The following is a 21063-nucleotide window of genomic DNA, read 5'->3' as shown; positions in this document are numbered from 1 at the left end:
TATTGCTCTGTTCAAGCCTTTTGAAAAGTTGGATTAATTGTGCTGAGCCAAAGGCCAGCCCCGAGTGAAGTTTTCTGACTGTGCTGTCTATGTCTGACACCTGGATGCTGAAATGAGAGCAGTAATGGACAGAAGGGACGTCACACATCACTGGTCAGCAGAGGCCTTTAGCTACTGCAGTGTTTCCCACCCTCAGCCTTTCTGGTACCATCTGCATGGTTCTTGCCATATCCTCATGCCACCTGTGTGATTATGTGCACATCTGCCTTAAATTGACTCACAGTTTTCCAGTAAGTTTGTTTTAAAAGGAAAGATTCTATCACTTCTATAAATGGGAAGGAGTCCTTGGGTGGTGCAAACGGTTAACATGCTCCACTCAGCCACTGACCCAAAGTTTGGAGGTTCAAGTCCATCCAGCAGCACCTCAGAAGAAAGGCCTGGCAGTCTACTTCTGAACTATCATCCGCTGAAAACCCTGTGGAGCACAGTTCTACTCTGACACACATGGGGTAGAGTTGACAGCAACTGGTGCTGGTAGTAATGGAGAGCCAGCCACTGCACCGTAAAAACAAGGTAATTCTAAAAATAAGTGTATGAGTGCTGAAATGCTAAAGTCGATTCATGTGCCGCTGACTATCTCATGAGCCTCACCTGGACACCTGAGGCTACCATGGTGCCTGGCCCTCCTGACCTCTGTCCTCTGACCCTGTGGTTGGGCTTCGTGGTGTTTCCCTGCCATTTGTGCTAACTGTTCGCTCATCCTACCTCCCCTCCGTTAAGTCCTCATTCTAACTTCACCTGCCAGGTGATCGATCCCCATTCATTCCACCAGACTTGAATCTTGCTTCTCATCAAGGTTATCTTCCAAAGTCCAGATTTTCTCTTTATTTCAAATTGCAAGATTTGGACACTTAAGACTGCGCAGTGGGCCAAGTAAGCAGACGCAGTCAGTGTGTGGAAGTATAAGGTCACAGGCCCAGATCTCCACAGTGGATCTCCAGGTCCACAGCCCTTGGGGCGCCTGGGATAGAACATTTTACAAAAGGCTTGGCTAGCCATTGCGAACGGGGAGTACGGTCATCTTTGTCTTGTATTTGGGGAACTCATGCTCTCCTACTGGATAGTTGGGGTATTTTGTTGTTTTGTTTTTTAATATGACTTAATTTTGATGAGAGTACATGTTCATGGTAGAAAATCTCCAGGCTGCAGAAAAGCACAAGGTATAAAGAAAAATCATCTGCAGTGGATTTGACCATGCAGAGATTTTTTTTTTTTACTTCTTTAAGAAGACATCGTTAGGTTGGCAATAAACTTCTTTTCCAAATCATAACCGAAGCCAGTTAGCAGAGGATACATCCTGGGCCTTTACAGCTATGGCCACAGGCCTGGCCTGGTCCTGAGCAAGGTCTTTATATCAGGAGTCCTCCCCCTCTTTTTGTTGAGATTTTATTTTTTTGTTGAGAGTATACACAGCAGAACATACACCAACTCAGCAGTTTCCACATCTACAATTCAGTAATGTTGATGACAGTCTCTGAGTTGTACAACCACCCTCCTCATCCTCTTCCTTTTCTGAGTTGTTCCTCCCATTCACATAAACTCACTGCCCCCGGAGGTTCCTCTCTGATCTTTTGAGTTGCCATTGTCTGTTTGATCCCATACAGGTAGATCTTAAAAGAGCACAATGCTCAAGGCAGGCATTCTTTACTAGTTAAGCTAAACTGTTGTTTGGTTTTACAAAGACTTCAAGGGCTATTATATTTGCTTTGAGGTTTAAAGAGGATCTCAGGGCAATACTTCGAAAGGTTCATCTAGCCTCCATGGCTCCAGAAAGCCTGAATCCCATGAGAATTTGAAATCCTGTTCTACAACCCCCCAACCCCCCCGCCTGCCGCCCATTTTTGATCTGGATTCCTCTGTGGAATCTTTGATTAGAACGTTCAGCAATGGTGTTAGGAGCTTTTTAAAACAGGGGTTTGAGTTGCAGCATTCTGTAGGAGGTGGCCCCATAACTGATATTTTGGACTTCTCGAGTTTCCCTTCTGTTTTCTCTCAGCCTTTCATGACTTGCAGTGTGACCTCATTAGTGCTAGAGCCAGCCTCATGGGGCCTGCCAACACAGGCTTGCAGCCAGGCCCCCTCCTATTTAAACTGCAGCCTAGCTTGTGTCCTGTGGTCTGTGTGCCCTTCTGCCCCTGCTTCTAGGCCTTGGGATGGTGGCCCAGCTGGGGCACAGGATGTTGCAGGTTCATTTCTCCATGTCCTTTTCTGGCCCAGGCCCTGGGGATCCAAAACCAAAGCGAGGGTCCCCACATGGAGGCAGCCTGGACCGCACAGATGCTCCCACCGACCCAGCTGTGAAGTCCTGGCCTTCAGAGCTGGGCACCCGGATCTGTGCCACCTCAGCCATCACTACAACCCCTTCCAGCTCCACCCCCATCTCCCGGCACCCAGGCCGCATCAAGGGTGAGTCATGGGCCCCTTCCAGAGCCAAGAGAGGGCTTCAGTCCTTCCTAAAGACCCTAGGCTGTCAGAGGCAGAAGGGATCTTTCTTCCTCCAAGACTGAGAGGTGGTAAGCAGAGCAGTTAAGCAACGGACAGACTTTGGTATCATTCAGACACAGGTTCAGATCTCAGCTCTGCTTCCCAGCTGTGTGATCTTGGGCAAGGACTTATCCATCCAGAGGCCAAGTTGTCACCTGGTGATGGAGAAAGCTTCAGAACCCACTACCATCAACATTCAGGAATGGGTGGCACCAAGTAGCTCCAGAAGGAGGTGGAGGTAGGGCTGAGAGCAGAGTTTGTGCTGAAGCCAGGCAGCTGCCACCACCCCACCTTGGTAGAAGTCTGGAGGTTATTCTCTAGAGAGCATATTGAAGGTCCCTGACCTGGAGGTCATAGACCCAGTTGAGGGTGGTGTACTGTACTGGAAACAGGGGGAACAGTGCAGTGTGCAAACTGAATGTTGACATGCTCACACTTTCCCCCCACCCACCTATCTGTCTTTGTCAACTTGTCTCCCAGGATGCCAGTAGCCAGGTTCACACCTCTAAGGAATTGAGATAGTCTTTGAGGAATCTGATTAGTCCAAGAGATTCCCAACAGAATGGCCCAGTCAGATCTTGCCGGGTGAAGCCCATGGAAGCCCCAGTCAGTGTATTGTACAAAGCTATTAAATATAAGGAGACAGCCAGGGCTCCTCAGACACCTGGGGAGAGCCTCTAACACCAGAGACCAAGACCAACGTGGAGCAGAAGTGTGATTTAAAGTTAAGTCAGATAGGAGTCAGAGTGGTAGGGCTGACCCAGCAGAAGTAAGAGGAGGCAGGTCACCTCCCTATCCCCAAAAGCTGGATACGCCACTGTCGAAGCAGCCAACACAATCCAGAGTTGGCCGTTTGGCAGAGGGCCAGGTTCCGGAGCCCCTGCCTCATCAGCTCTGTTTTCGCCATAGGCTGTAACACAGATGACAACCTCTGTGAGTCATCCCTGGGGCTCGAGTTCACCAGCCACAGGCAGTACGGTGAGTGGTCAGCACGTTGTGTCCTCTGCCTCGGTGCTCGTACTTGTTTTTATTAATGGTACCTTTTCCCTCAAACTAAGTCCTGTGTGGAAGTCCAGCATACAAAAGAATCACAGTTGTTGGTTGAAGTAGCATTATGGTTGAATATGATTGAGTTATGCTTGAAGTGGGAATAGGGAAGGCCCAGTGTTCCCGCATGCTCCTTCTTTCTCGCCCTCCCGAGGGGCTGATGCATGTAGCTTCTACTTCCCAGCTATGTGTCTTTGGGTAAGGAGTTACCCATCCAGAGGCCCCATTGCTGTTGAGTCAATTCTGACTCAGAGTGACCCTATAAGACAGAGTAGAACTGCCCCATAGGATTTCCAAGTTTATAAATCTTATACGGAAACAGACTGCCACATCTTCCGCTTGTGGAGCGGCTGGTGGATTCAAACCACTGACCTTTCGGTTAGCAGCTGAGCACTTAACCACTGCACCACCAGAGCTCTGTTACTCACCTCCAGTGGCAGGGAATTCACTACCCCCCAAGGTGTTTCATTCTGGAGGCTCTGATTATTATAAGATTGTTCATATGTTGAGCCAGAGTTATTCTTTGTAGTTTCCACGTGTTTGTCTTGGGTTCTGCCCTCTCCCAGGAGACAGCCTTTCAGATGCTATCTCACTACCACCGCCTCAGCCCCCGTGCCTTAAAGCGCTTCACAGGGTTCGCCAGTTCTGGTGCCCTGCGCTGGGAGCCTTCATGTCAGGACGGTCTCTCACTGTCCTCTCTCGGGTCTTATTTGCTCTGTTGTGTTTAGGCTTAGGAACTGTCAGAAGCACTTGTCATTTGATCTAGGCTTATTGTAAATTTCTGTAGAAGAGAGGCAGTGAATTAGACCAGCCCTCTCAAAAATTAAAAGCTGTTCTGTGTTCTTAAGGTTTTTGAAAACAAAAAACTTAAAAAGAATGGGAAAATAATTGGTTTTTTTGTTTTTTTTTTTTCAAAAAAGGAAAACTCAGAAAGTTTACATTGAATTCAGTGTTTTTCTGCAGTGATCAACAATAAATGTAGGAATTAGCGTTACTGCCTTCCCTGTTATATAAAAATGACGGTGACATTCATTCATACCAGTATAGAAAATTGCAACTTATATGAGGAAAGACGGGCTCTGTACTGAAACAAATTGACACAGAGAGTCCCACCTTTATCCTGAATGGAAGGCATGTGACGGGAGAAATCTGCCTCGTTTGTTGGCAGGCAGAGCATGACGAGTCTTGCTGGGTGGCCGGGTTATGATTAGATCAACTGGTCAAAAGCATTTTGTTGATAAGTGTTCGATTCTTCTACCTTTGCTTGTCAGGAGAAAAAGAAGGGACAGGAGCATGAGCTACAGTGCTTGAATTAACAAAGGTCCTTTTGGGTCCCACTGACTTTATGTATTTCATTTTAGTTAAGCTTATTATTGGCTTTTTAAAGAGCCGCATGTTTTTTATTTCAAACGTTCCCTTTTCTGTATAAGACCAAATGGACAGCAGCTATTTTAAAGCAGAGATGAGAAGGTTGAGTAGCAGGGAGTTTTAAGTCAGTGGGAGTGAAACAACTGGAAGAGAATGAAGAAGAATGTTGACACCCTGTGAAGAGGGTAGCCAGTGTCACCGATCATGTCTAGAGCCTGTTGGACGGGAGCGGGTTTTGCTGTGTGTATTTTCACCAAAAATAAAATATTTTTTAAAAATTTCCTTGCTTAAAGAGAGGACTTAATCTACTTTTATGCAATTCATGAAAAGCAGGTTTTGGGGGCTTACCCCCAGACACGATGCATTCACAGGTGTTCCTCAGCTGCCCACTGCTGGGCTGCTCACTAGCACGTGGGAACCAGGGACGTTACAGCTACCTGGGAAGCATGAGCAAGCTTCCCCGGGGGAACCCTGGGTACAGTGTCTCCTCATGTTTCCCCAGGTTCTCAGTGCAGTTCAGTCAACTCCAGCTGTGTGCTAGCGGGTACAGGGAGGACTCAAATACAGCCCTACCCCCAGGGGTTCCCCAGTCCAGCAGAGGAGACGCACTTGCTCACAGGGTACTCTGATATGGGGCAGCTGGCGAGGCCGTGGTGCCAGTGCTGCTGGAGACCCAGGCCAGGAGAGGTGGCTCTGCCGTCCCTGGAGGGCACAGCCAGCCCTGTGCAGAGCCTGGTCCCGCTCCTCCTGAGACTGCAGTCAGGACTGTGCAGACACCCACACACACAGCAGCCAGGAGGGCTGACTTCTCTCCTGCGCTTGTCACCATAAGGTGGATTTTTCCCCTTGGGGTGGATGTAAATACGAGGCAGAGGAACCAAAGGAGCTGAAGTAATAGCAAACAGCTAGGAGAAACAAGTGCTCTCTTTCTGCCAGAGGGTCCCAGCACCCACCCTCTGTGAGAATGCTGCCTGGGTGGCGTGTCTTTAGCACCTGAAGGAGAGTTGCCCTGTGCATGTGTGTGCTCGCATGCTGTCGTGTACACCTGTGCACAGTCTGCCTTGATCAGCCCTTCATCTTCCTTCCCCTTGGTTTCCTATCCCTTGCTCTTGCCAAGTTGCACTGTCATGGTCTAGGGCAGGGGAGTTTTCCGTGTTTTCTGGAAAGTTTTGTGCAATAATGGTGGTGGAGAGGTGGGCAGAACGTTCCCTACAGCCCTATCCCAACCATTGCTTTACCCAGAGCAGCCCATTTTTTGTCTTTTTCTATACTGGAGTTCTGTGTGGGATTTCCTTGGCTAACAAAATTGTTTTAAATCACAGCCTTGTTGCTGTTGTTGTTGGTGCTGTCAAGTCAATTCCAAGTCATAGTGACCCTAAGTGTACAGAGTAGAACTGCTCTGTAGGGTGTTCAAGCTGTGACTTTTCAGAAGCAGAACGCTAGACCTTACTTCCAAGGCGTCTGTGGGTGGGTTTGAACTACCAGCCTTTTAGTTAATAGTCCAATACTTAACCATTTGCACTATCTATGGCCCTAGACCTTGCCAAACCATCAAATCTAACAAAAATAAATAACGGAAGTTAGTAGCGGTAGTAGTTAGTAGGCTATTGTGTGTAGGATATTGTGTGCTAAGCCTTAGAGCTTAGTTGGTGAAGCTAAACTTCCTCATAGGCATACATAGACAGTTCCAAAGCTCCTTCTTGAGGACATTTGCCTTAACTTTGATATATAATTGCTTTGCTACATAATTTTTCTCAGATGGTTTTAATCTGGGATATATCTGGTCGTCAGCCCTTCATCGGCCCCTTATGTTAAATGTTGCCATTTCCTTTCAGTGTCCCGGCCAAGTAGCTTAGAGAGCAGTAGAAATACATCCAGCAACAGCTCACCGCTTAACCTAAAAGGTAAGTAAGTCTTTTCCTTTGTGTGCTTTTTAATTTATTTGAAGTTTGGCTTAGGATTCATTTTTAGAATTTTAACATTACACTTAACAGGAGTCTCATGTGCAGGATGATGAGCTTAGGGGCAATATGATACAGTTTCAGGGACATGCCTGAGAGTTGGAACAGATTCAGGTCTAAGTCCCTACTCTCCCACTCACCAACTCTGAACATGGAGAAGTCACAATCCTTTGAGTCTCAGTTACTCTTCCATAGAATAGGAATAGCAATAGTAGTTGTATTCCATTATGGTCAGAGAACATAGTTTGGATGATTTTGATTTTTAAAAATTTTTTGAGGTTTGCTTTAGGGTGCAGAATATGGTCTGTCTTAATGATGCTCCCTGTGTTCCTGAAAATAATATATATTCTGTTCTTGGTCAGAATGTTCTGTTTTTGTCGGTTAGCTCAAGTTCATTGATAGCGTTGTTTAGGTCTCCTGTGTTCTTACTAATTTTTTATCTACTTATTATGATTACTGAGAGGAATGTTGAAATCTTTTACTATAAGTGTACATTTGTCTCTGTTTCTCATTTCAGTTGTATCAGTTTTTGCTTCAGGTCTTGGAAGCTTTTTTATTACTTAGGATTATTATGTCTTAGTTGACCCTCATTGTTATTAGGTAATGGTACTTATTATTTCTGATAATATTCCTTGTTCTAAAGTTTATCTGATACTAATATTATCACACCAACTTCTTCTAATATTTTTTATAATGTATTCCTTTTCATCTTTTTGTTTCTTTATGTTTATATGTGTTATAGTTAGCATATAGTTAGTTGGATCTTGCTTTTTTAACCCAATCTTAAGAGTCTCTTGTGTCTTCATTGGTGTGTTTAGACCATTTACATTTAATGTAATTATTGATGTGATTGTATTTACATCTACCATCTTGTTAATATTTTCTGTTTTTTGGACTGTTGTGTCTCCACTGTCTACTCTTGGATTGAGTATTTTTTATGGGTGTTTTATTTCATCTCTGTTGTTGTTAGATGCCCTCAAGTCAGTTGTGACTCATGACATGAAATACTGCTTGGTCCTGTGCCATCTTCACAATTGTTGTTATGCTTGGGCTCATTGTTGCAGTCACTGTGTCATTCCATCTTGTAGAGGGTCTTCCTCTTTTTTGATGTCTACTTTACCAACCATGATGTCCTTCTCCAGGGACTGGTCCCTCCTGATAACATATCCAAAATGTGAAGCCAAGACTCGCCATCCTTTCTTCTAAGGAGCATTCTGACTGTTCTTCCAAGACAGATTTGTTCATTCTTCTGGCAGTCCATGGTATATTCAGTATTCTTCGTCAACACCGTAATTCAAAGGCATCCATTCTTCTTCGGTCTTCCTTATTCATTGTCCAGCTTTCACGCATGTATGAGGCGACAGCGTGGCTTGGGTCAGGTGCACCTTAGTCCCTAAAGGTGACATCTTTGCTTTATAACACTTTAAAGAGGGCTTTTGCAGCAGCTTTCCCCAAAATAATGTGTCATTTGATTTCTTGACTGCTGCTTCCATAGGCGTCGATTGTGGATCCAGGTAAAGTGAAATCCTTAACAACTTCAATCTTTTCTCCGTTTATCGTGATGTTGCTTATTGGTCCAGTTGTGAGGATTTTTGTTTTCTTCATGTTGAGGTGTAACCCATACTGAAGGATGAGTCTTTTGACCTTTATCAGTAAGAGCTTCGAGTCATCTTCACTTTCAGCAAGAAAGGTTGTGTCATCTACATATCACTCAGTCTGGTGGAGGCTGTGGTAGGTGTGGTCCATTAGTCTCTTGCCTGTCTTCTTAATGACTTCTTGCTTTCTTCATGTATGATGTCCTTGATATCATTCCACAACTGGTCTAGTCTTAGGTCATTAGTGTTCAGTATGTCAAATAAATTCTTGATATGGTCTCTAAATTCATGTGAGATATACTCAAGGTCATACTTAGGATCTCATGGACTTGTTTTAATTTTCTTCCACTTCAACTTGAACTTGCATATGAACAATTGATGGTCTGTTCTGCAGCTGGCCCTGGGCCTTGTTCTGATGATATGGAGCTTTTTCATAGCTCTTTCCACAGATGCATTCGATTTGATTCCTGTGTGTTCCACCTGGTGAGGTGCATGTGTATAGCCGCCGTTTATGTTGCTGAAAAACGTTTTTGCAATGAATAAGTTGTTGGTCTTGCAAAATTCTATCCTGTGATCTCCGACATCATTTCTATCACCAAGGCCATATTTTCCAACTGCTGTTTCTTTTTGTTTCCAACTTTTCTGTTCCAATCACCAGTAATTATCAATGCATTCTGATTGCATGTTTGATCCATTTCAGACTGCAGAAGTTGGTACAAATCTTCAATTTCTTCATCTTTGGTCTTACTGGTTGGTGCATAAATTTGAATAATAGCCGTATTAACTGGTCTTCCTTGTAGGCATATGAGTATTATCCTATTACTTCAGGATAGATCTCAAAATATTCTCTTTTGACGATGAATGCAACGCCATACCTCTTCAATTTGTCATTCCCGGCATAGTAGACCATATGATTTTCCAATTCAGAATGACCCATACCAGTCCATTTCAGCTCATTAATGCCTAGGATATTGATGTTTATGTGTTGCATTTCATTTTTGATGACATCCAATTTTCCTAGATTCATACTTCATACATCCCATGTTCCAATTATTACTGGATACTTGCAGCTATTTCTTCTCATTTCAAGTCATGCCACATGAGCAAATGAAGGTCCAAAAGCTTGACTCCATCCACGTCATTAAAGTTGACTCTACTTTGAGGAAGCAGCTCTTCCCAGTCGTATTTTGAGTGGCTTCCAACCTGAGGGGCTCATCTTCTGGCAGCGTATCAGACAAGGTTCTGCCGCTATTCATTAGATTTTCACTGGCTAATGTTTTCAGAAGTAGACCACCAGGTTCTTCCTCCTAGTCAGTCTTACTTTAGAAGCTCAGCTAAAACCTGTCCACCATGGGTGACCCTTCTGCAGTATTTGAAATAAGAATAGCATAGCTTCCAGCATCACAGCAATGTACAAGGCACCACAGTAGGACAAACTGACAGATGCGTAGGGTATTCCATATCTACTATCTGCTTATTATTTATAATTCCTTTTAAAAATTTTTTGGTGAATGCCAGAGAGTTTACAGTGTTGTTGTTATTGTTAGGTGCCGTTGAGTCTATTCCAACTCTTAGCAACCTATAGACAACAGAACAAAACAGTGCCTCATCCTGTGCCATCCTCACAGTCCTTACTATGTTGGAGCGCATTGTTGCAGCCACTGGGTCAATCCATTTCATTGAGGGTTTTCCTCTTTTTCACTGACCCTCTGCTTTACCAAGCATGATGTCCTTCTCCAGGGACTGGTCCCTCCTGATAAGATGTCCAGAGTACATAAGACAAAGTCTCACCGTCCTCAATCCCAAAGAGCATTCTTGCTGTACTTCTTCCAAGACAGATTTGTTCATTCTTCTGGCTAGCCATGATATATTCAAAATTCAAAAGCACTAATTTCTTCGGTCTTCCTTATTTATTGTCCAGCTTTCACATACGTATTAGATGATTGACAATACCATGGCTTGGGTCAGGTGCACCTTAGTCCTCAAAGTGACATCTTTGCTTTTCAACACTTTAAAGAGGTCCCCTGCAGCAGATTTGCCCAATGCAGTACTCAGTTTGATTTCTTGACTGCTGTTTCCGTGGTTTACCATATACACCGTTAAGTAATCATAGTCTTTCTTCAAAGAAAATCATCCTGCTTCAGCTATAGCGTAAGACCCTGTAACAGTATACTTCCAGTTCCTTCTTCTCTTCCTTTGTTCTGTTGTTGTCGTACGTTTTACACATGCTGTAAACCCGTAATACGTTCCTTCTATTTCCGCTTTAGACGGTTGTCTTAGCCGTTTAGTGCTGCTATAGCAGAAATACCACAAGTGAATGGCTTTAACAAAGAGAAGTTTATTCTCTCACCGTCCAGTAGGCTAGAAGTCCGAATTCGGGGCACCAGCTCCAGGGCAAGGCTTTCTCTTTTTGTCGGCTCTGGAGGAAGGTCCTTGTCATCGCTCTTCCCTTGGTCTGGAAGCATCTCATCGCAGGAACCTCAGGTCCAAAGGACACGTGGTGCTCCTGGCGCTGCTTTCTTGGTGGTATGAGGTCCCCTGTCTCTCTGCTTGTTTCTTTCTTTTGTATCTCAAAGAGATTGGCTTAAGGCACTATCTAATCTTGCATATCTCATCAATATAACTGCCATTAATCCACCTCATTTCATTATAGTGATAGGATTTATAACGCATAGGGAAATCACATAAAATGGTGGACAATCACTGAATACTGGGACTCATGGCCCAGCTAAGTTGACAGGTATTTTGGGGGGACATAAGTCAATCCATGACAATGGTCAGTTATCTTTAAAAGACATTATAAGTTAAACATAAAAGACATATTTTAACCTTCTTTTTAACCATTTTAGGAATATTTTGTTTTCATTGAGGATCCAGTTTTCTGTTTAGTATTATGTTCCTGTCTCAAGAATGTACCTGACCATCTTTTTCTAGCACAGGCCTGCTAGTAATGAATTCTGTGCATGTGTACATGTGTGTTTTGTCAGAAAAAGCCTTTGTACTTGAAAGGCATATTTGCTAGGTTAAGAATTCTCACTTTTTTATTTTCCTTTGAGCATTTTAAAGCTGTTACTCCATTGTCTTCCAGCTTGCACAGTTTCTGATGAAAAGTCTGTTATATATAATTTGTTCTTCAGTATATAATGTGCCCTTTTTTCTCTATGGGTGCCTTCAAGAATGTCACTGCATGTTTGATTCTCAGCACTTTGATATGATGTGTCTAGGTGGATGGTGTTGTTTTAACCTTTTTTTTGGTGCTGTTTTAAGCTTCTAAGATCTGTGGTTTGATAGGTTCCATTGCGTTTATAGAAGATTCTCAGCCATTATCTCTTCAAATATCTCTTCTGCCCTCTTCTCTTTTCCTCTGGGTTTCCAGTTACAGATGTTAGACCATTTGATACTGTCCTACGGCTCTTAGAGGGTACTTTGTCCTGTTTCTTTGTTTTGTTTTCACTCTTTTTTCTCTTCATGTTATGATATGGATAATTTCCGTTTATCTATATTCAGATTCACTGATTTCTTTCCCTTGGCTGTGTTGAATCTGCCGATAAGCCCATCAAAGGCACGCGTCATCTCTGTTACTGTGTATTTTATTGCTAGCAATTTCATTTGATTCTTTCTTACAGTTTCTGATATTTCCTGTCTTTTCATTGTTCATCCATGTTGTCCTTGTCTTTGTAGCCTTTAACGTATTATCCATAGTTTTAAATTTTCTGTGTGATAATTCCAGCATCTGGTTTATATCTGAGTCTGGTTCTGTTTATTGCTTTGTTTCTTGACAGTGTGTTATTTTTCTTGCTATCTTGTAATTTTTATTGAAGACCAGCCATCGGATGTAGGACAGTAGAGAATGAGGTGTAAACAGTTTATGTATCTGTAAACGGTAATGCCTTTTCATTAGGCAGGCCTTTATTATGGGAGTCAATCTATCAAATTAGAAGTTGACCTCGGCTTGGGCCTTGTTGTTGCTATGATTACCCTCAGTGTATGACCAGTTTCAGATTCCTCTAGTCTAACCTTTGGTTCGTGAGGGCAGCTGGGTTTCTCCCTCCTTTCCCTAGGCAGCCAAACTTTGCCCTATATGTTTGCAAGTCTAACGTGGGAGAGAGATTCTCGACCTTCCGCCAGCAGTGTTATTAGCTGTCGTCGAGTTGGCCCCCAGCTCATGGTGACCACCTACACAATGGAACCAGATACTGCCTGGTCTTGTGCCATCCCCATGATCAGTTGCAGATTGGACCATTGCAATCCACAGGGTTTTCATTGCCTGATTTTTGGAAATAGATCATCAGGCCTTTCCTTCTAGTCCATGTCAGTCTGGAAGCTCTGCTGAAACCTGTTCAGCATTGTAGCAGCATGCAGCCCACCACTGACAGACTGGTGGTGGCTACACATGAGGCGCATTGGCTGGGAATCAAGCCTGAGTCTCCTGCTTGGAGGCGAGAATTCACCCACTATGGGAGACCTTTAATGTTCTGGGTCCAGGATGATTCCAGGAGCAGAGATGTTTTCTTTTCCCCTTCCCCCAGCACAAAGGGTCTTCACTTGCACCAAGAGGTGACAGTGTTTGTTGCCTCTGCACCTCCAGGGGCCTGTCTGGCCTTAGAGGGGCCTATCTGTCCTTGGAGGAGGCTGTCTGTTCTTGGAAGGGCCTGTCTGACCTTGGAAGGGTCTGTTCGACCTTGGAGGGGCCTGTCTGAACTTGAGGGGGGCCTGGCTGTCCTTGGAGGGACCTGTCTGACCTTGGAAGGGTCTGTCTGACCTTGGAGAGCCTGTCCGTGCTTGGATTTTAGGCTGCTTAGGTGTCCTGTGACCTCAGCTCTCCAGTAGGTTTAGAAAAGTTCTGACTTAATAGTCTGTTCAGCTTGTTCTTGTAGGAGTGATGGCACTTTTCAGCTTCCTGCACCCCAGGGGGAAGCAGAACCTATGTAGCCTGTTTTAATTCTCTGCGTTGCACTTACCACCATCTGATGCTGTTTGTGTTCGTTTCTTTGCTCATTTATTGTCTGTCTACCACACACAGGGGCTCTCTATCTCAAGACTGTAAACTCCACGAAGACAGGATTTGTTTTTTCTTTGCTTCCACATTACCAACCCCTGGAAGAGCACCTGGCATATCCAAAAACCAAACCCACTGCCGTCAAGTCAATTCCAACTCATCGCACCTAGCATATAATAGATGCTAAAAAAAGCCTTTTGTAAATGAATGGATATGAGCTAAAGAGTGTCCAGCCTTACAGTTGTTCATAATTTAAGCTTTAGCAGAAGCTTTTCACTTTTATCTCAGGTTATTTTGCTCTTAAATGTCAAAGTGGAACTCTAAAGGATTCATTCCCAAATGCCCTTTAACATCCAGAATCCTGGCCTGGGAGGGGCAAGCCCTGTGTCTTCAGGGAGTCAGAGGCAGCACAGAGTCTGGCAGGTGGGAGACTGACGTGAGTGGTTCTGTGTCACCCCATCCTGACACCCAGGTTCCTCCGACCAGCTCCACGGCAGGTCCGAGAGCTTCAGCAGCGAAGACCTGATCCCCAGCAGGGACACAGCCACCCCCCGCGAGGCCGGCACCCCAGGACGCCCCACCCTCTGCCGCCATGAGTACCCTCCACCCCGGAATGGGCCACTCCCGCAGGAGGGTGCCCAGAAGAGGGGTGCCACCCAGCCACCGACTGGAGGGCGGCCCCGCTCTGCCTCTCCAAGCAGCGAGATGGTCACCCTGGAGGAGTTTCTGGAGGAGAGCAACCGCAGCTCCCCGACCCATGTGAGTGCCCCCGGGTGCAGTGACGGGGTGTCTTTCCTCTCTCTGGCTCAGGGCTCTGCAGTAGCCTTGGCAGTAGAGCCGCAGAATGGGTTGGGTTGGGGGCAGGGTGGCAGGGCCCAGGTGCAGGGGTGGTGTGGTGTTAGGAGGATAGCCATTAGCCAGCAAGTCATCTAGGGCCAAGAGCCAGCCTCCAACCTCAGAGACTGCGTCTCACTGGTAAAGTGAGTGGGCAGAGCTCATGGCCACATGGAGGGGTGGATGGGGTGAGGCCAGTACCCCCAGTGGCAGGGTCAGGGCCTCCCACTTGGTGCTATGGAGGACCCCAGAGTGCCCACATAGGCGGTGTTGCTCGGAGTCTCCCTCAGCAGAGGTTGGCAAGCTTTTTCTGTAAAGGGGCTGACAGTAAATATAGCTTGGTGGGCTGTATAGTCTCTGTTGCAGCTACTCAGCTCTGCCATCATAGCAGCCACAGGCCATGCATCTGTGAAGGCTCGTAGCCATCATGATGGGGGGAGCCAGGCCCAGCTCATGGTTTGGGACGCAGACAGTGCTAAGGCTGGGATCAGACAGGCTTTGTGGAGAGCATCCTCCTACTATCTACCCAGGGGACTCTTCCCACTTACCCGCACGTACCTGACACATCAGCCGTCCTTCTCAATGCAGTGGCTTCCCTTCCCTAGAGAAGTGACACTGGTACCCCAACCCATACCCCCTGTGCCTTGCTTCACTGCCAAAGTGTGAATGACGCTGGGAGAGGGTGTCATGAGATGGGGCCCCATCACCTTGAATGGCCAGAAAGGGTGGTCCTTGAAAGTAGGTACTGAAGACGTGGATTTATGCAGGGAGGAGTCAGGTGGTGCAGAAACAGCTCTGGATTCAGCCTGCCCTGGGTTTTGATCCCAGATTGACCATGCTCTAGACGTGGGACCTGATTCTACCACCTCAGCCACCTTACCTATTAAAGGCTGTTTCAGTACTACCTTCAAACTATGTTTGCAAGGCTGTTTTGATAATTAAATGCACTTCTTTGTGATTGCATGTGTGGTTTCTAGAACGGTGCCAGCATGTGGCGGTGTTGGAACCCACCAGCCACTCCTCAGGAGGAAGATGTAGCAGTCTGTTCTCAGAAAGATTATAGCCTTGGAAACCCTATGGGACAGTTGTGCTCTGTCCTACAGGGTCACTGAGTTGGAATCAACAGCAATGGGTGTGGGTTTGGTTTGTTTTGGTTTTCACTGAGCACCCTTGCTGGTGTAGCACAGCAGACTGCTTTCTGTTGGTGAGCATCCAGGTAGTCACACAGCCAGGAGATGTCTGCAGGTGCATCTGGCTCCTGAGCCACTGACCCGTCCTCCCGACTGAGCTCCCGACAAGCCTTCGTAGGCTAGGGGCTGACACATCAGCTGGCCGTGAGTCACCCAGGAGCTCACTTCCCTTCCTTCTCTGCTGTGTTCATCAGCTCAGAGAGCTCTCCTTGGCCCTCCAGGCTGAGGTGCCAGCAGAGGCTGTAGTTACCCAATCAGGGCCCTCAGACCTCTGTTACAGAGCTCCATCTGTCCCCAAGGTGGTAGCAGGGGACCCAGCTCACTGGCCCAGAGACCATGGCCTTGGCGCCGGCTGCTGGCAGGGGGAGCAGTTCATCAGGGCAGCTGGTGGGCTGGGCTGTCGTGTGTAGTTCACTTGCCTGTGTGGCCTCACTGTTCTCACTTCCCAGCCTTCTGCCTTTCTGGCCCCACCCCACCCCACTATCCCTCTCTGCCCCTTTTTGCAGATCAGGTTGGGTAAGGGTCCTGAGTATAGGTAGTTATGGCTTTTCAGGAACTGGTCTTATTTCTCTGCCTGTTGGTGGCCTGAGGTGCAGCCCTCGTGATGTTCTTGGGCACCTTGGAGGGACAAAGGGAGGAGGCCAGGCTCACACCAGCAGCTCTGCTTGGTGGGACATGAGAAACAGGTGGAAGCACATGGCCTTGGCCAGGCGTTCAGGACTGGCCTTTCTATAAAGGTGAACAGCTTGGACGAGGCATTTCCCTCTTGGGTCTGTTCATTATTTGTAAGGTTAGGGGGCTGCCCTGAGTGGTGTCTGGGGCTCTTGCCCTGATGACCTGTGTAGTGCTCCCCCCCCCATCCTGGTCAGGGACAGTGTGTGTATGTGGGGATGACTTGTAGGCCTCGGAGAAGCTGAGCAAGAGGGGCACACGGAGGACTCTGGGAGGTGGGCTACCTGAGTGCCTGCCTGGGTCTCAAGCCCACCCCTCCTTTCTCCCCCCCGTCTGTAGGACACTCCCAGTTCCCGGGATGAGCTGCTATGTGACTACTTCAGGAAGGCCAATGACCCCCCAACCATTGGCGGCCAGCCAGGATCTCTGGCCAGGAAAGACGGGGCCAAGATGCCTACCAGCTTTGTGGCCCCCACCATCAAGATGGCCATCAGCATCTCTGAGGGGAGGCTGCTGAAGCCCGGGCAGTATGTGAGGCCAAACTTCAGAGCAGCTGAGGCTGAAGCCCTGTCCAGTGCCTCTCCGAGGCAGGGCCAGCCACCCCAGAGCCTGTCTTTGGGCAGACCCCGGCAGGCCACAATGCCCCTGACTGCTCACACACCTGCCCACATACCTGCCAGCCGGAGTGCGTCCCTGAGCCGGGCCTTCAGCCTGGCCTCAGCTGACCTCCTGCGGGCCAGCGGGCCAGAGGCCTGCAAACAAGAATGCCCTCAGAAACCAGGGGGCCCAGAGGCCTTGGCGAGCAGAGAGGCAGGCAGCCACCCCCTGCAAAGCCCCACACCCCCTGGCACCCATGGCCTGGCCCAGGAGCGCACCCTGCTTGTGGGAAAGGCTGGCAGCTCTTGTCAGGGCCCAGCCCCCCGCAGCCGGCCTCTGGACGTGAGGCGCTTCTCGCTGGCCCCCCCAAAGGAGGAAAGGCTGGCCCCACTGCAGCAGTCAGCCACAGCCTCGGCCATTGCAACTGGCAGTGGTGGCAGCAGCACCCAGTTCCAGCACTTCTCACCTGCAGCAGCCCCAGCTGCCAGGACTAAGCCCAAAACACCCCCACACTCAGGGGAAGTGGCCACCATCACCCCTGTCCAGGCAGGGCTTAGCCTTTCAGAGGGGGACGGGCTCCCAGCACAGGGCTACATCGAAGGGCCCCCTGCCAAAAGCCCAGGGCGGTCTCCCGACTTCGCTCCCCATCCTGGCCGGGGCCCAGAGGACTTCAGCCGAGGGGGCAGCTCCAGGAGCACACCGGTGTCCCCAGAGCTGGGCGGGGACCAGCAGACGGTGTGGTATGAGTATGGCTGTGTGTGACTTGACTCGCCTTCGGGACCAGCAGCTCCCAACCTTAGGACGACTGAATGCACACCATCTGATCCTACTGGCTCTTTTTTCTCTTTGCCTGTGGTGCCGTGAAAGGGTTTAGAATGGGGAAAAGGGGCTTTCACACATTTCTCCTGTTCATCTTTTTAATGAAAACACTGTGCCAAGCCCGAACAGGATTGCACTCCTAGATGTACAGCATGGCTTCCGTATCTCTGGCTCCAAGGAACTGATCCTTTTTGAACAAATCCACATCCCTATCAGGACCATAGAATACAGTGATGACACTGACTTTACCCTACAGCAGACACTAGCCTAACATGCCCGAGAGAACACTCATTTGCAACTTGCTGACCTCCAGTAAAGCATGCACACATATGTGCGTGTGCACACACACACACAAGCCACAAGGCTGAGCCCTAGTGGGTCTGGAAACTCCCCTCTCTCTCCGCCTCCCAAAAGCCACTCGATCCCAGCAGAAAACCCAAACAGACCCAACTACAAAGATCTCCAGAGCCTGGGGCAGACCCCAGAGTTGGGCTTGCTTTTAAAAGCAGAGTTGTGCATTCTCATTCCTGGGACCCCAAGCACTTGCAGGCAGGTAGAGGGTGGGGTGGTTTGGGGTCCCCCCACCAGTGGCTCCTGTGCTCTACAAGACAGGCTTGGGGGCTACACAGGGACCTACCTTCTCAGGTTTCCCTGCTCACTTTTCTGTAAACACTGGACTTGCTAGGGATGGGGCAGAGAAGCCCCCGGCCTGCTCCCTGGCAGTGTACATAGTGTACAGAGAGGAAGCGTGTCCAGGGGGTGCATGTTGGATCTGAAACATGGGCTGCAGCACCACTCTGTCCCCTTGTCTCAGAAAGGATATTGATTTATTATTCCTGAATAATTTTGGGGGTAGAAACCAAATTTCTTTTAATATATTACATACATACACACACCCACACACTCATGTGAAATATATACTTTGGGGGGGATCTATTTATGTTCCATTCAGAGTCATTCTTTTCTACCAGGAATCTTATCTGCTGCTTTGTGTATATGGTCAGATTCCTGGCAAATTTTGTCTTTTTAGTAAAGGTGCTTTTCTTGGGATGAACTAAGCCCATTGACTTTTTTTTAATGTTAACAAGGTCAGTTTTAGGAGTGCTTTGGGTTGTGTCTTGAATAGCCATCAGTTTATGGAACACAAGGACCTGATTGTAATAAAATGAAACGAAATAGAAGCTGAGTCCTAGTCTTCCTCACTGCATGTTATTAGCAGTGTTAAATAGGCTGATGAGGAGTTTCTGGGGATCTCTGCTTCAGCACCCCAAAGCATCTTCCTGGGCTGTCAGAGCCCACGGCTTGCTTTGCCAATAGGTTATATGAAGCTGTTATACAACCAGCCAGAGACATGCGAAGAACAAAGATGTCCTGTTTATTATACAACAGCTTTTTTCCAGAGTTGCATCCACTTTTAACTGATAAAAATTGAATCCCATATTGAGGAGGTGGGGCCAACATGGCGCTATAGACAAATACTGTGCCGTCCCTTTGCATCAAAAACCCAAAAAACTAATATACAAATGTCAGTCCTGAAACCCTAAGTGTCAAATGAAGGGATAAAGAACTCGATCAAACACTGAATGGGATCAGCATCAGCCAGATACCAACCTAGGTAATGAACTCTCAAGGATAAAACAAAACTAAAAGATTTGCAATAGGGAACCAGAGACATCAATCTGTAAATGACGTCAGAACAATAAAAAATATAGGTGTAGATCTTCCAAATGGAGAGGAAGTCAAGGTGATATCAAGTAATAAAAGACTGGTTTAAACTTAGGAAGCTGGGGTAAACTTCAAGATAACCACAAAAAAAGTTAACAAACCTACTCATCAAATAAAAACAATCTAAGTAAACAGAATCTACAAAAATGAAAGAAAAAACCCACAAAAGACATTCAGCACAGGAGAGTAAGAGGAACAAAGAAAATGTCATTCCCACAAAACTGCAAAATGACAGCAATAAACTCACACCTATCAATAATCGCGCTGAATGTAAATGGCTTGAATGTACGCATAAAGAGAGTGACAGAATGGATAAACAGAACCCATCAATATGCTGTCTACAAAGAGACACCTTAGAAACAAAGACAAATATTAAAAATCAAATGATGGAAAAAAAAAAACCTAAAAAGCAGGAGTGGCAATACTAATCTCGGGTAAAATAGACTTTAAGAGAAGATAACACTGTAAAAGACAAGGAAGGACACTAATGATTAACAGTTCACTATGAGGACATAACCATAATAAATATGCACCCAATGACCGGGCTCCAAAATAAGTAAACTCTTAACAGCACTGAAAAGAGAAACTGACAGTTCCATGTTGACATTAGGAGACTTCAATATACCATTTGGTAAAGGACAGAACATTTAGAAAATCAAGAAAGATACAGAAGACCTAAAGGCCACAATCAACCAACTTGACTTTGTAGACACACATAGAACAATTCCACCAAACAGCAGCAAAGTATACATTGTTTTCCAATGCACATGGAACATTCTCCAGAATAGAGATCTTAGGCCACAAAGCAACCCTCAACAAAATCCAAAACATTGAGATAATACAAAGCATCTTCTCTGATCACGACACCATAAAAGTAGAAACTAACAGGAATAGCAAGGAAAAAAATACATGGAAACTGAATAACACCGTGCTTAAAAACCACTGGGTAATATAAATTAAAGATAGAATTTTTTAAATTTCTAGAATCAAATGAGAATGAAAATACATTATGCCAAAACCTTTGGGACACAGCAAAGGCAGTACTCAGAGGTCAATTTATAACAATGGATACACACACCAAAAAAGAAGGGACAAAATCAAAATGTTAGCTGCACAACTCGAACAAAGAATAGCAAAAGCCCACAGCCACCAAAAGAAAAAGATCAGAACAGAAATAAAAAGCAAAAACAGTAGTATCGACAAAACCAAAAGTTGGCTATTTGAAAGGATCACAAAATCAAGAAACCATTGGCCAAATTGACAAAAGCAGAGGAAGCAAATAAATGAAATGGACATTACAACAGACCTAACTGAAACAAAAAGTATCATAACAGAGTGCTATGAAAAACTCCAACATTTTGTAAACCTAGAGGAAATGGACAAATATCTAGAAACTACCTACCTACCTAACACAAACTGAGGTAGAAAATCTGAACGGATCCATAACAAGAGAAGAGATTGAAAAGTTAAAAAAAAACCTCCCCCCAAAAGGCCCAGATGGCTTCACTGGAGAATTCTATCAAATATTCAGAGGAGAGCTCACACCAGTACTACTCAAAACTATTTCAGAACATAGAAAAAGAAGGGATACTTCTAAATTCATTCTATGAAGCCAGCATAACCCAGATACCAAAACCAGGCAAAGACACCACAAAAAAAGAAAATTACAGACCAATGTCTCATCAATATAAAAAAAAATCCAAACCCATTGC

General features: G+C 46.2%; 1 protein-coding gene across 1 annotated transcript in view; it reads left to right on the top strand.

The window, feature by feature from the left end:
* Window positions 1-19766, top strand: part of CCDC88C (coiled-coil domain containing 88C) — a 158859-nt gene extending 139093 nt beyond the window's left edge. The window contains exons 26-30 of the mRNA XM_003408823.4: window positions 2278-2466; window positions 3454-3522; window positions 6795-6863; window positions 13987-14273; window positions 16550-19766. Of these exons, the coding sequence (XP_003408871.2) occupies window positions 2278-2466; window positions 3454-3522; window positions 6795-6863; window positions 13987-14273; window positions 16550-17569 (1634 nt within the window). The 3' untranslated portion in view covers window positions 17570-19766. The remainder of the gene's footprint in view (window positions 1-2277; window positions 2467-3453; window positions 3523-6794; window positions 6864-13986; window positions 14274-16549) is intronic.
* The last annotated feature ends 1297 nt before the right edge of the window (window positions 19767-21063 follow it).

The sequence above is a fragment of the Loxodonta africana genome, chromosome 10, assembly GCF_030014295.1.
Source record: "Loxodonta africana isolate mLoxAfr1 chromosome 10, mLoxAfr1.hap2, whole genome shotgun sequence".
In the NCBI taxonomy this organism is placed as follows: Eukaryota; Metazoa; Chordata; class Mammalia; order Proboscidea; family Elephantidae; genus Loxodonta; species Loxodonta africana.
Note: the sequence above shows the minus strand (reverse complement) of the source record. Positions and strands in the feature narration are given on the sequence as shown.